We start from the raw sequence: 12,562 nt of genomic DNA on the forward strand, positions 1-12,562 counted from the left end.
TCATTGGCTATATTTAAGAGGGAGTTAGATGTGGCCCTTGTGGCTAAAGGGATGGCTAGAACAAGGGGTCACAGTTTAAGGATAAGGGGGAAATGAGAAAGGGTTTGTGGAATTCTCTGCCACAGAAGGCAGTGGAGGCCAATTCCCTGGATGTTTTCATGAGAGAGCTAGATATTGTTCTAAGGGCTAACGGAATCAAAGGACATGGGGAGAAAGCAGGAACATGCTACTGATTTTGGATGATCAGCCATGATCATATTGAATGGCGGTGCAGTCTCGAAGGGCCAAATGACCTACTCCTGCACCTATTTTCTATGTTTCTATGTTTCTCACATTTATCCACATTATACTGCATAGGATTACATATTCTGTTGTGCTGCAGTAAGTAAGAATTCCATTGTTCTATCTGGGACACATGACAATAAAACTATCTTGACGCAATACTCCAGGCGTGGTCTCACCAAGACCCTGTACAACTGCAGCAGAACCTCCCTGCTTCTGTCGACAATGGAGGTCACTTGTGAACTAACATCTCCTAACGTGGCTTGCGGGCGAAATGGTGATGACAATCTTCGATGGCGCTATACAAATGCAAATGACTGCCGCTGTAGACAATGGTTTTTTGTATCCCCTCCCCCTGAGACGCGTGCCCTTGGCCCTGACTACTGTTGGTTCTGGCTGCAACCCGGCCGGGCATTGATATGGGGAACCAAAAACATGGTTCCCATGCATTTATCGCATTCACACCACGTTAATCTCCAGCGGGAGATCAGGATAGATTCTTGCAGCGATTACCTGCGAATCTTCTTTCCCAGAAAGGGCGTTGCATCGAATGGGATTTTTCTTTTCTTTTAGATTACAAAATCGTGTGTGTGTGTGTGTGTGTGTGAATGGGTCTGCAGAAATTGCTTCGATGTATTCTGTGGTTTAGGAGTGGGCTGGCTGAAACTGAAGTAGCATTAATGCCAGCGGATGACAATTTCACCCATTCCCCCTCCCTCTTGTATAGACACAAACGTACAATTTTTCTATCGCTGATCAACGAAGCAGCGGCCTTGAAATTCTATAAGCAAATGCATCTTTTTTTTTTAAAACACAAATGCAAGAATATTAACTGGAATTTATAGGTAATTTTGGTCTCTAGGCTCAGTGAATTCTGCAGAGCAACGCAATTGATTAATCCAATCATCAGCCACAACTGGCAAACATGACCCCTCCCTCTTGGCCATAGTGCGATGGGCTGTATTGGATACCTAGGCTGCCTGTCACCCATCCTTGCCTTGTCATTGGTTGATGGCGCTGCCAATCATGCCTTTCAGGCCCTCCCCCATTTCAGAAGTGGGCGGGACCTCCTGGATTTCTCCAACGTTGATTGGTTGAGTGGGGTGAGATTGGTGGTATTGGTCGAGGTCGTTGCCGCCTCCATTCTGATAGGTGGGATGGCGATGAGTTGGATATTGTGATTGGCTGTGCTATCTGACCATCGCCGGCAGGGAGGGGCGAGGGGGGGTGGTGGTGGCTGGGGGGAGGGGGGGGTGGGGGAATGAGATAGACCGCGTCAGTCCACCCTAACACCAGCTGGTGACAGGTTGGTCCGAGCGACTGGCGAACCCAGCCCAAGATCCCTCCATCCCTGGACCAGAAGATCTCTCCATCCCTGGACCAGAAGATCTCTCCATCCCTGGACCAGAAGATCCCTCCATCCCTGGACCAGAAGATCTCTCCATCCCTGGACCAGAAGATCTCTCCATCCCTGTTGCACCTGGCAGAGACAACCTGAACATCCAATGAGGCTTTGTTGATCGGGGCGGGGGGGAGTTCGAGCTTGTGTCTCTCCAGATACCACAGCGAGAGGTCCATCAGAGGAGATACCTACCTCCACCACCCCCGACCTCCACCAGCAGTGCAAGGCGGTGCCGGTCGGATTCCAGAGAGGGACATGGGCACGGTGCTCTCGCTGTCTCCCGAGCCCAAGGGCAAGGGCGTCTCGGTAGAAGGTGGTCCACAGGGGGGCAAGGGCGCCAAGGAGAAGAGCCTGAAGAAGCACTCGGTCCTCATCTCCGCCCTCACCTGGAAGCGTCTTGTGGCCGCCTCCGCCAAGAAGAAGAACGCCAAGAAGGTCAACCCGACGCCGGCGGTTCAGGTGTACGCCTCCGGGAACAGCGATGCGGTGAAACAGCTCAACAGCGAGAACCTCAAGAAGTCCTGCCCACTCTTGGGTCAAGCCCCGAGCGGCCCCGAGCCTTACCCGGGGCAACAGAAGCCTCCCAGCGCCCCCATCCCCGTCCCGGTGCCAGTGGCCCCCACCAACCTCCTCAAGCCCACGACCAAGAACCTCCAGCCCTCCCAGAAGCAGCCTAGTGGCGGCGGTCTCTGCTCCTCTCCTCGCCGAGTGGTGGTGCAGGCGTCCACAGGCGAGCTCCTCCGAAGCTTGGGCGACTTTCTGTGCCGCCGGTGCTACCGCCTGAAGCAGATGAACGCCAACGAGCCGGTGCTGTGGTTCAGGAACGTGGACCGCTCGCTGCTCATCCAGGGCTGGCAAGATCAGGGCTTCATCACCCCGGCCAACGTGGTCTTCGTCTACCTCCTCTGCAGGGAGGTGGTGGACGGGGAGATCGCCACCGACTTCGAACTGCAAGCCACGTTCCTGACCTGTCTCTACCTCGCCTATTCCTACATGGGCAACGAGATATCTTACCCACTCAAGCCCTTCCTGGTGGAAACCAACAAGGAGGTCTTCTGGGAACGTAGCCTTGCCATCATCGACCGGATGAGTGCCAAAATGCTTAGGATAAACTCCGACCCACACTATTTCACCGAGGTCTTCCAAGATCTCAAGAACGAATCCAATATCAGAGACTCCAAGGGGCAGTATATAATAAGTCTGGACCGTTAGAATAGCCTTTTTTTTTTTTTTTAATCTAAATCAATAAAATAACATTAATGATAATTCTATATAATAGCCGAACGAGTGGGTGCCGAGCAAGTGTCCATTGTTAATCTCAGAGAGCAGTTCCAAGGCCCCGGGGCCACCAGAGTTAAATCAGAGGAGGTTTTGGAAATTAAAAAAACTGGCCTTGAAGCCGAACAAAATAAAAGATTGACGTAGAATTGCAGCATCAGAAACCGAAGCCTAAATCTCTGTGAGTTATTTATTTATCCAAACTGTGCTGTGATTCGCAGTATCAACGGTGGTCACTGTTCATTTCTGAAAGGTTATTCTAAATTTATTTTCCATTGTTGTTTTTTTTTTTTGGAGATGACAAAGGCTTGCATGATATTGTCACTGTAACGCGAGGCCGGTTTCAAACGAACAATTTCGCGCGGTTCCACGGGCTATTTGTTGGATACATGCTGTAGATAACCTGTGAATTTAAACTCAAATCTATATATATTTATATAGATTTGAGTTTAAATATATACATATATATATATATATATCTATGTGCGCACACATACATTTATTTATTTTTTCCCATTTGGGAAAGAGATTTGTTCCAGCGTCTTGGCCATGACTGGGTGGTGGTGTGTGTGTGATTGATTGTGTGTGTGTGTGTGTGTGTGTGTGTGTGTGTGTGTGATTGTGTTGTGTGTGATTGTGTCTGTGTGTGTGTGATTGTGTTTGTGTGTGTGTGATTGTGTGTGTGTGTGTGTGTGATTGTGTGTGTGTGATTGTGTGTGTGTGTGTCTGTGTGTGTGTTGTGTGTGTCTGTGTGTGTCTGTGTGTGATTGTGTGTGTGTGTGTGTGTGTGTGTATGTGTGTGTGTGTGACTGTGTGTGTGTGATTGTGTTAGTGTGTGTGTGTGTGTGTGTGTGTGTGTGTGTTAGTGTGTGTGTGTGTGTGTGTGTGTTAGTGTGTGTGTGTTAGTGTGTGTGTGTGTGTGTGTGTGTGTGTGTTCGTGGGAGGGGCTCGTTATCGGCTTTTTCACGGCCACGGTTGTGTTTTCCAGCCGCCGTTTAATTTTTGCACATTTGATCTTCAGAATGCCGTTCTGTCATTCTCTGAATGTAATCTTTGGTTGTTTTTTTCCTCTCGCTCTCTCAAGAACAAAGAAACAATAATATAAACCGGGTGGCGGGGGGGGGGAGGGTAAAGGGGGGGGGGGGGGGGGGGGGGGGGGGGGGGGGGGGGGGGGGGGGGGGGGGGGGCGGACGGGGGGTGGGGGAGGGGGTGAATAAGGGTTCAGACCGATTGTCAAACGTGCCAATTGTTGAGATACTCGAGGCAAATTTTCGTTTTGTATTGTACATTAAACATGCAGTAACGGAACTGAAATATATTGAGATATGAACCGATTGAGGTGGCCTTGTTTATTTCCAATATGCTGCGTTCGTGTTTCAATGTAAAACAATGTACGTGTGTCTGAACGTGTGTGTGTGTACGCGTGGGTGTGTGTACGTGTCCCTGAACGTGTGTGTGTGTGTGTGTATGTGTGTGTGTGTGTGTACGTGTACCTGTACGTGTGAGTGTGAGTGTGTGAGTGTATGTGTGTGTACGTGTACCTGTGGGTGTGTCTACGTGTGTGTGTATATGTGTGTATGTACATGTGTGTGTGTGTGAGTGTACGTATGTGTACGTGTGCCTGTACGTGTGTGTGTACGTGTATATGTTAATGTAATTTAGCATGCAGGTATTTTTTATCGTGTATATTTATTTGGAATTAATATGTCCATAGACGTCTATTGCTGCGTGGAATACTAATATGTGCAGATATTTTTATGTAACTGTACATTTATACACATGTGTGTACATTTTTGTGTACATCGAGCACATTATTTATATACGTGATCTGTCACTGGTGGTTTATTCAATTAGCCAATTTGTGGGTATAAGGGGCGGGATGTGATTCTCTCGGCCGAGGGTGGATAAAGTCTTGGCCATTGCCATACTAAATAGCCAGAGCAGATTGAGCACTAATCTAGCACTAATCCAGCGACCGCTGCGATGAGCTGATCATCTAACTCAGTATCCTGTACCTGCCTTCTCTCCATACCCCCTGATCCCTTTAGCCACAAGGGCTACATCTAACTCCCTCTTAAATATAGCCAATGAACTGGCCTCAATGTCAGAGAATTACACAGATTCACCACTCTCTGTGTGACATTTTTTTCTCTCATCTCAGTCCTAAAAGACTTCCCCCCTTATCCTTAAACTGTGACCCCTTGTTCTGGACTTCCCCAACATCGGGAACAATCTTCCTGCATCTAGTCTGTCCAACCCCTTAAGAATTTTGTAAGTTTCTATAATGTACTCTAAATTCTAGCGGGTACAAGCCGAGTCTATCCAGTCTTTCTTCATATGAAAGTCCTGACATCCCAAGAATCAGTCTGGTGAACCTTCCCTGCACTCCTTCTATGGCAAGAATGTCTTTCCTCAGTTTAGGAGACCAAAACTGTACGCAATACTCCAGGTGTGGTCTCACCAAGGCCCTGTACAACTGCAGTAGAACCTCCTTGCTCCTATACTCAAATCCTTTTGCTATGAATGCTAACATATAGAGTGATACAGTGTGGAAACAGGCCCTTTGGCCCAACTTGCCCACACCGGCCAACATGCCCCAGCAACACTAGTCCGACATCCCTCTAAACCTGTCCCATCGATGTTTTTTATCTCACTGGATCTTTTGTAAAATCTCTTTGCACTTAATGCGTGGGAAGGAATTGCAGATGCTGGTTTTCACTGAAGATAGGCACAAAATGCTGGAGTAACTCAGCGGGTCAGGCAGCATCTCTGGAGAAAATGGAATGTCAATAGGGTCTGAAGAAGGGCCTCACCTATCCCATTTCTCCAGAGATGCTGCCTGTCCTGCTGAGCTACTCCAGCATTCTGTGTCTATCTTTGATGTAAACCAGCATCTGCAGTTCCTTCCTACACAGCACCGAAAAAGGCCATTCAGCCAACAATGTCTGTTACCAGCATGATGCTGACCAAGTCTTATCTCTCCGGCACAAGTCCCACATCCCTCCATTCCCAGTATAGCCACATGCCTCTCCAAAAGTCTCTTAAATGCCACTATGCTATCCTGCCTTCAACACCACCCCAGGCAGCGTAGCGTGTTCCAGGCACATGTTTTTTTTTGAGAGATACAGCACAGAAACAGGCCCTTCGGCCCGTCGAGTCTACACGGTGATCAGTAGACGATAGGTGCATGAGTAGGCCATTTGGCCCTTCGAGCCAGCACCGTAAAATTAATTACTTCAGTTTAGTTAAGTAAGTAAATAAATTTATTGGCCAAGTAGTCACATACAAGGAATTTGCCTTGATGCTCCGCACACAAGTAACAACATGACATACAGTGTACATAACACATTTAAACCATACTTTAAAGCGATGCCCTTTAGTATTTGATTGCACCTTCCTGGGCAATAGGGTCTGCTCTATCGATGCCTCTCACAATGTCATATATACACATCAACGTGATTTTTTTCCCTTCATTTCTATCTAAAGCAATGTCTGTCCATTCCCTCCACAGATGCTGGCTGGCCCACTGAATTGCTCCAGCACTTTGTACATGTTTAAGGCAGAGATAGATAGATTCCTGATTAGTACGGGTGTCAGGGGTTTTGGGGAGAAGGCAGGAGAGAGATAGATCAGCCATGATTGAATGGCGGAGTAGACTTGGTGAGCTGAATGGCCTCATTCCGCTCCTATCACATATGGTCTTCTGATCTAACCCACGTGTTTGTGATCTATATCTTGTCCGTCTCTTCCCTGAGCGGTTGATAGAGCTGCCATCTCGTGTCTCCATCACCAGGTACCCGGGTTCAATCCTGCCTCTGTGGAGTCTGCTTGCTCTCTTGCTCGCCCCAGTTTCCTCCTACAAGCCAAGACTCGAGGGTGGGTTAGGTCAATTTGGTCTCTGTGAGTTGCCCCTCAAGTGTAGGTGAGTGGTAGAATGTGGGTTTGGAGGGTGAGGGAATTGTGGTAGGGTGGAATAAAATGAGATGTGTGAATGGGCACAAAATGCTGGAGCAACTCAGCAGGACAGGCAGCGTCTCCGGAGAGAAGAGATGGGTGACACTTCATGCCGAGACCCTTCTTTAGAGTGAAGAAATGTCACCCATCCCTTCTCTCCAGAGATGCAGCCTGTCCCGCCGAATTACCCCGGCATTCTGAGTCATAGTCATAGTGTGGAAACAGGCCCTTCAACCCACCTTGCCCACACCGAAAAACATGCGATGGGATAGTCCCAGCCTTAACTCACTTGTCCCACCTGCCTGTGCCTGGTCCATATCCCTCCAAACCTGTCCTATCCATGTACCTGTCAAACTGCTTCTTAAACGATGGGACAGTCCCAGCCTTAACTACCTCCTCTGGCAGCTTGTTCCACACACCCACCATCCTTTGTGTGAAAAAGTTACCTATCGGATTCCTACTAAATCTCTTCCCCTGCACCTTGAACCTACGTCCTCTGGTCCTCGATTCCCCTACTCTGGGCAATATCTTCGGTGTAAACCAGCATTTGCAGTTCCTTCCACCACACATTTAGTGCTAATGGGCGTCTGGTTGATAGTACTGAACCGGTGGGCAGAAGGGCCCGCCTCCATGCTTCATAGCTCCATCTAAAGCTCCTTGCTTCCACCTGATTCTGAGCCGTCGGTTTGGGCGGATGCGCAGTACAGCAAAATGGTTTGTGCACAGACACTTTGGAATTTGTATTCAGGCACAGTCAGCTCGTGTTGGCAGGCCTGACATCTGAATCTGACGTCTGAAGGTATGAAATAATCTAAACTGAGATTCTGCTGTAAAACTCATCTCCCCACGCACCCCCCAGTCCAGCTTTTCCCTTTTATCCACTCTAGTTCCCAAACGACCACCACCTGCCCCTTCCCCTTTCACCCCCCCGATTTATATTTTAAGCCTCCTCTTTATTAGATTAGATTAGATTAGATTAGATTCGTTTATTGTCATTCAGACCTTTCGGTCTGAACGAAATTCTGTTTCCCTATGAACTTATCTGAGACACATTTTTATCTGCTATTCATCATTCTCCTTTGAAACTTCACCTATCTGTTGACCAAACGCTCATCCCCTGTATCCGACGATCACTTTTTTTTAAAGATTAGCTTAGGGATACAGCGTGGAAACAGGCCAGCCCACGGAGTCCACGCCCACACACTATCTACACCCAAGGGACAGTTTACATAAGCCAATTGACCTAAAAAACCTGTACGCCTTTGGAGTGTGGATGGAAACCGGAGCACCCGGAGGAAACCCACGCTGGGTCACGGGGAGAACGTGCAAACTCTGTAACGAGGTGAGGTGAGGATCGAACCCGGGACTCTGGCGCTGTGAGGCAGCAACTCTAACGCTGCGCCACCGCCGCTTGCCAGGCTCTGTCCCGTCTCTATCTTCCTTTTCCAGCTGTCTCCCATCGCTGCAATCGCTCGGTCTAAAGACGGGTCCCCGACCCACACCCCGCCTGTCCATTCAATCCACAGGTGCTGCCTGACCCGCCGAGTTTCTCCAGTAACTTTGTGCTTCCATTCTGTTGAAGTTGTTGTCCAAGGTGCTGAAAATACTGCCCGCCCGGCCCTCACAAACGTAGGACGCTGTCCAAGGTCCTGAAACACCGTTCTGCGCGCATAATTTCGTATGAATGGATAAATAAATGGTCATAGAAACATAGTAACATGGAAAATAGGTGCAGGAGTAGGCCGTTCGGCCCTTCTAGCCTGCACCGCCATTCAATATGATCATGGCTGATCATCCAACTCAGTATCCTGTACCTGCCTTCTCTCCATACCCCCTGATCCCTTTAGCCACAAGGGCCACATCTAACTCCCTCTTAAACATAGCCAATGAACTGTGGCCTCAACTACCTTCTGTGGCAGAGAATTCCACAGATTCACCACTCTCTGTGTGAAAAATGTTTTTCTCATCTCGGTCCAAAAAGATTTCCCCCTTATCCTTAAACTGTGTGACCCCGTGTTCTGGACTTCCCCGACATCGGGAACAAGGTCCTGGGAACAATGGTCATAAGGTCATAAGTGATAGGAGTAGAATTCGGCCCATCAAGCCTATTCCGCAATTCAATCAGGGCTAATCTATCTCTCCCTCCTAACCCCATTCTCCTGCCTTCTTCCCATAACACCTCTGTGGTAGGGAATTCCATAAATTCACAACTCTCTGGGTGAAAAAGTGGGTGGTGTGTGTATGAAGTGAGATGCCAGAGGAGATAGTTGAGGCTGGGGCTATCCAAACATCTAAGAATCATTTAGACAGGTGCATGGAAAAGACAGGTTTGGAGGGATATGGGCCAAATGCAGGCTGGTGGGACTAGTGCAGCTGAGATATGTTGATGATGTTGGCAAATTGGGCCGAAGGCCTGGCCTTGTTGGACAGGCACGCTCCGTCTTAAGGGGTTAGGACAGGCACCACCATTAAATGCAGGAAGATTGTTCCCGATGTTGGGGAAGTCCAGGACAAGGGGTCACAGCTTAAGGATGTAGAAATGTTGGGGAATATTGGGGAAATACTTTAAGACCGAGAAAAGAGAAAAAAACATTTTTCACACAGAGAGTGGTGAATCTCTGGAACTCTCTGCCACAGAGGGTAGTTGAGGCCACAGTTCATTGGCTATATTTAAGAGGGAGTTAGATGTGGCACTTGTGGCTAAAGGGATCAGGGGGTATGGAGAGAAGACGGGTATGTGATATTGAGTTGGATGATCAGCCATGATCGTATTGAATGGCGGTGCAGGCTCGAAGGGCCGAATGGCCTACTCCTGCACCTATTTTCTATGTATCTGTGTATTACTTTATTTATTTAAAAAATTTGGATTTTGGAGGAATTCATGGATGAGGGTAGGACAGGCAACTGGTGTATGGGGCCAGAGGGTCGCCCATTGTATGGCAGACCAGGATCTGAATAGACAAGCCAGACTCAGCCCAGACCATCACACAAACCAACCTCCCTTCCATTGACTCTATCTACACCTCACGTTGCTTCGGCAAGGCCAGCAGCATAATCAAGGATGAGTCTCACCTCGGCCACTCCCTCTTCTCCCCTCTCCAATTGGGCAAAAGGTATAGAAGTGTGAAAACGCACACACCTCCTGATTCAGGGACAGTTTCTTTCCAGCTGTTATCAGGCAACTGAACCATCCTACCAACTTGAAAGCGGTCTGGAGCTACCATCGACATCATTGGAGACCCTTGGACTATCTTTGATGGGACATTGGCGGACAAAAATGCTGGAGAAACTCTGTGACCACTGAGGCAGCATCTATGGAGCGAAGGAAATAGGCAACGTTTAGGGTCGAAACCCTTCTTCAGACAGATGTAAGGGTGGTGGGGAGCGGGATGAAGAAAGGAAGAGGAGGAGCCAATGGGCTGAGGGAGAGCTGAGAAGGGGAGGAGAAAGTAGGAACTACCTGAAATTGGAGAAGTCAATGTTCATACCGCTGGGGTGCAAACTGCCCAAGCGAAATACGAGGTGCTGCTCCTCCAATTTGCCGTGGTCCTCACTCTGGCCATGGAGGAGCCCCAGGACTGAAAGGTCGGATTCGGAATGGGAGGGGGAGTTGAAGTGCTGAGCCACCGGGAGATCAGGTTGGTTATTGCGCACCGAGCAGAGGTGTTCGGCGAAACGATCGCCAAGCCTGCGCTTGGTCTCACCGATGTAGAGCAGCTGACACCGAGAGCAGCGGATGCAATAGATGAGGTTGGAGGAGGTTCAGGTGAACCTATGCCCACTTTGAAGAAGTTCTCCCCCCCCTCCGAAGACAGTTTCTCCATAGATGCTGCCTCACCCGCTGAGTTCCTCCAGCATTTTTGTCTACCTTCGATTTTCCAGCATCTGCAGTTCCTTCTTAAACATTTTGATGTGACGTTCCTGGACTTTCTCTTGCACTAAACGTTATTCACCTTGTTTGCTTTATCATGTATCTGTACACTGTGGACAGCTTGATTGTAATCACATATGGTCTTTCCGCTAACTGGTTAGCACGCAACAAAAGCTTTTCACTGTACCTCGCTACACATGACAATAAACTCAACTCAAACAAACCACTGCACCTGTTTCTTACATTTTTTCTTGTGTTTTTTTTAAAATAAACGCAAACCATCGCCTTCTGGTGCGTTGCCTATTTTTAATATAATTTTATTCTTAGTTATGTTAGTAATATTGAATGGCGGTGCAGGCTCGAAGGGCCAAATGGCCTACTCCTGCACCTATTTTCTATGTCTACGTTTCTATGTTATTGACGCTGACTGCACAGATGTTAAAAGGCTGGCTGAATTGAAATTATTGCTGTTGTTACTACAAGTAGATGGATTTGGGGAATCCCTGCTGGAAATATTATGTGACCATTCAGCAGCAGAGTTGCACAGAATGGAAACGAGCCAGGAAGCACAAGGAATAATACTGATAGAAACATCGAAACATAGACAATAGGTGCAGGAGTAGGCCATTCAGCCCTTCGAGCCTGCACCGCCATTCAATATGATCATGGCTGATCATCCAACTCAGTATCCTGTACCTGCCTCCTCTCCATACCCCCTGATCCCTTTAGCCACAAGGGCCACATCTAACTCCCTCTTAAATACAACCAATGAACTGTGGCCTCTGTGGCAGAGAATTCCACAGATTCACCACTCTCTGTGTGAAAAATGTCTTTCTCATCTCGGTCCTAAAAGACTTCCCGCTTATCCTCAAACTGTGTGACCCCTTGTTCTGGACTTCCCCAACATGGGGAACAATCTTCCTGCATCTAGCCTGTCGAACCCCTTAAAAAATGTGTAAGTTTCTATAAGATCCCCCCCTCAATCTCCTAAATTCTAGCGAGTACAAGCCGAGTCTATCCAATCTTTCTTCATATGAAAGTCCTGCCATCCCAGGAATCAGTCTGGTGAACCTTCTCTGTACTCCCTCTACGGCAAGAATGTCTTTCGTCACATTTGGAGACCAGAACTGTACGCAATACTCCAGGTGTGGTCTCACCAAGACCCTGTACAACGCAGATGATCCTCCCTGCTCTTATACTCATATCCTTTTGCTATGAAGGATCTCGACCAAAAACATCACCCATTCTTTCTATCCAGGGATGCTGCCTGTCCAGCTGAGTTACTCCGGCATGTTGTGTCTATCTCTGAAGAACAAGGATAGGGGGCAGTTCAGGCCGTGACTCTTCTTCAGACTAATGATGAATATCGGAGATAGAAGTCTGAAGAAAGATCCCGTCCTGAAACGTCACTTGTCCAATGTGCTCCAGAGATGCTGCTCGCTAAGTTACTCCAGCAACTTGTGTCTTTTCTCAATGGAAACAGGCCTTTTGACACAACTAATTCATGCCAGCCAAGGTGCCTTCCTAAGCTTGTCCCATTTGCCTGCAATGTCCCATTCCTGTCAATCTAATTTAACGTTAGCATTTAACTCAACTTGACAGATGCAGAGTGGAAAGAGGCCCTTTGGCCCATCGAGTCCACCCTGACCAGGGATTAACCTGTACACAGGCACTATCCTACACACACCAGGGACAATTTGGAGTATAGAAGTTGAGTATAGAAGTTGGGATGTAATGTTAAATGAGTATAGAAGTTGGGATGTAATGTTAAAATT

General features: G+C 48.1%; 1 protein-coding gene across 1 annotated transcript; it reads left to right on the top strand.

The window, feature by feature from the left end:
* Positions 1 to 1,562: 1,562 nt before the first annotated feature.
* On the top strand, positions 1,563 to 3,563 carry LOC129715663 (cyclin-dependent kinase 5 activator 1-like). Its single transcript, XM_055665520.1, has one exon. It carries the CDS (start codon positions 1,940 to 1,942, stop codon positions 2,894 to 2,896), a length of 957 nt encoding a protein of 318 aa, XP_055521495.1. The 5' UTR covers positions 1,563 to 1,939; the 3' UTR covers positions 2,897 to 3,563.
* The last annotated feature ends 8,999 nt before the right edge of the window (positions 3,564 to 12,562 follow it).

Source organism: Leucoraja erinacea, unplaced genomic scaffold, assembly GCF_028641065.1.
Source record: "Leucoraja erinacea ecotype New England unplaced genomic scaffold, Leri_hhj_1 Leri_130S, whole genome shotgun sequence".
In the NCBI taxonomy this organism is placed as follows: domain Eukaryota; kingdom Metazoa; phylum Chordata; class Chondrichthyes; order Rajiformes; family Rajidae; genus Leucoraja; species Leucoraja erinaceus.

Bases quoted from the DNA above. Each gene is read 5' to 3' on its own strand.
- LOC129715663 (XM_055665520.1), top strand. From the start codon at position 1,940: ATGGGCACGGTGCTCTCGCTGTCTCCCGAGCCCAAGGGCAAGGGCGTC.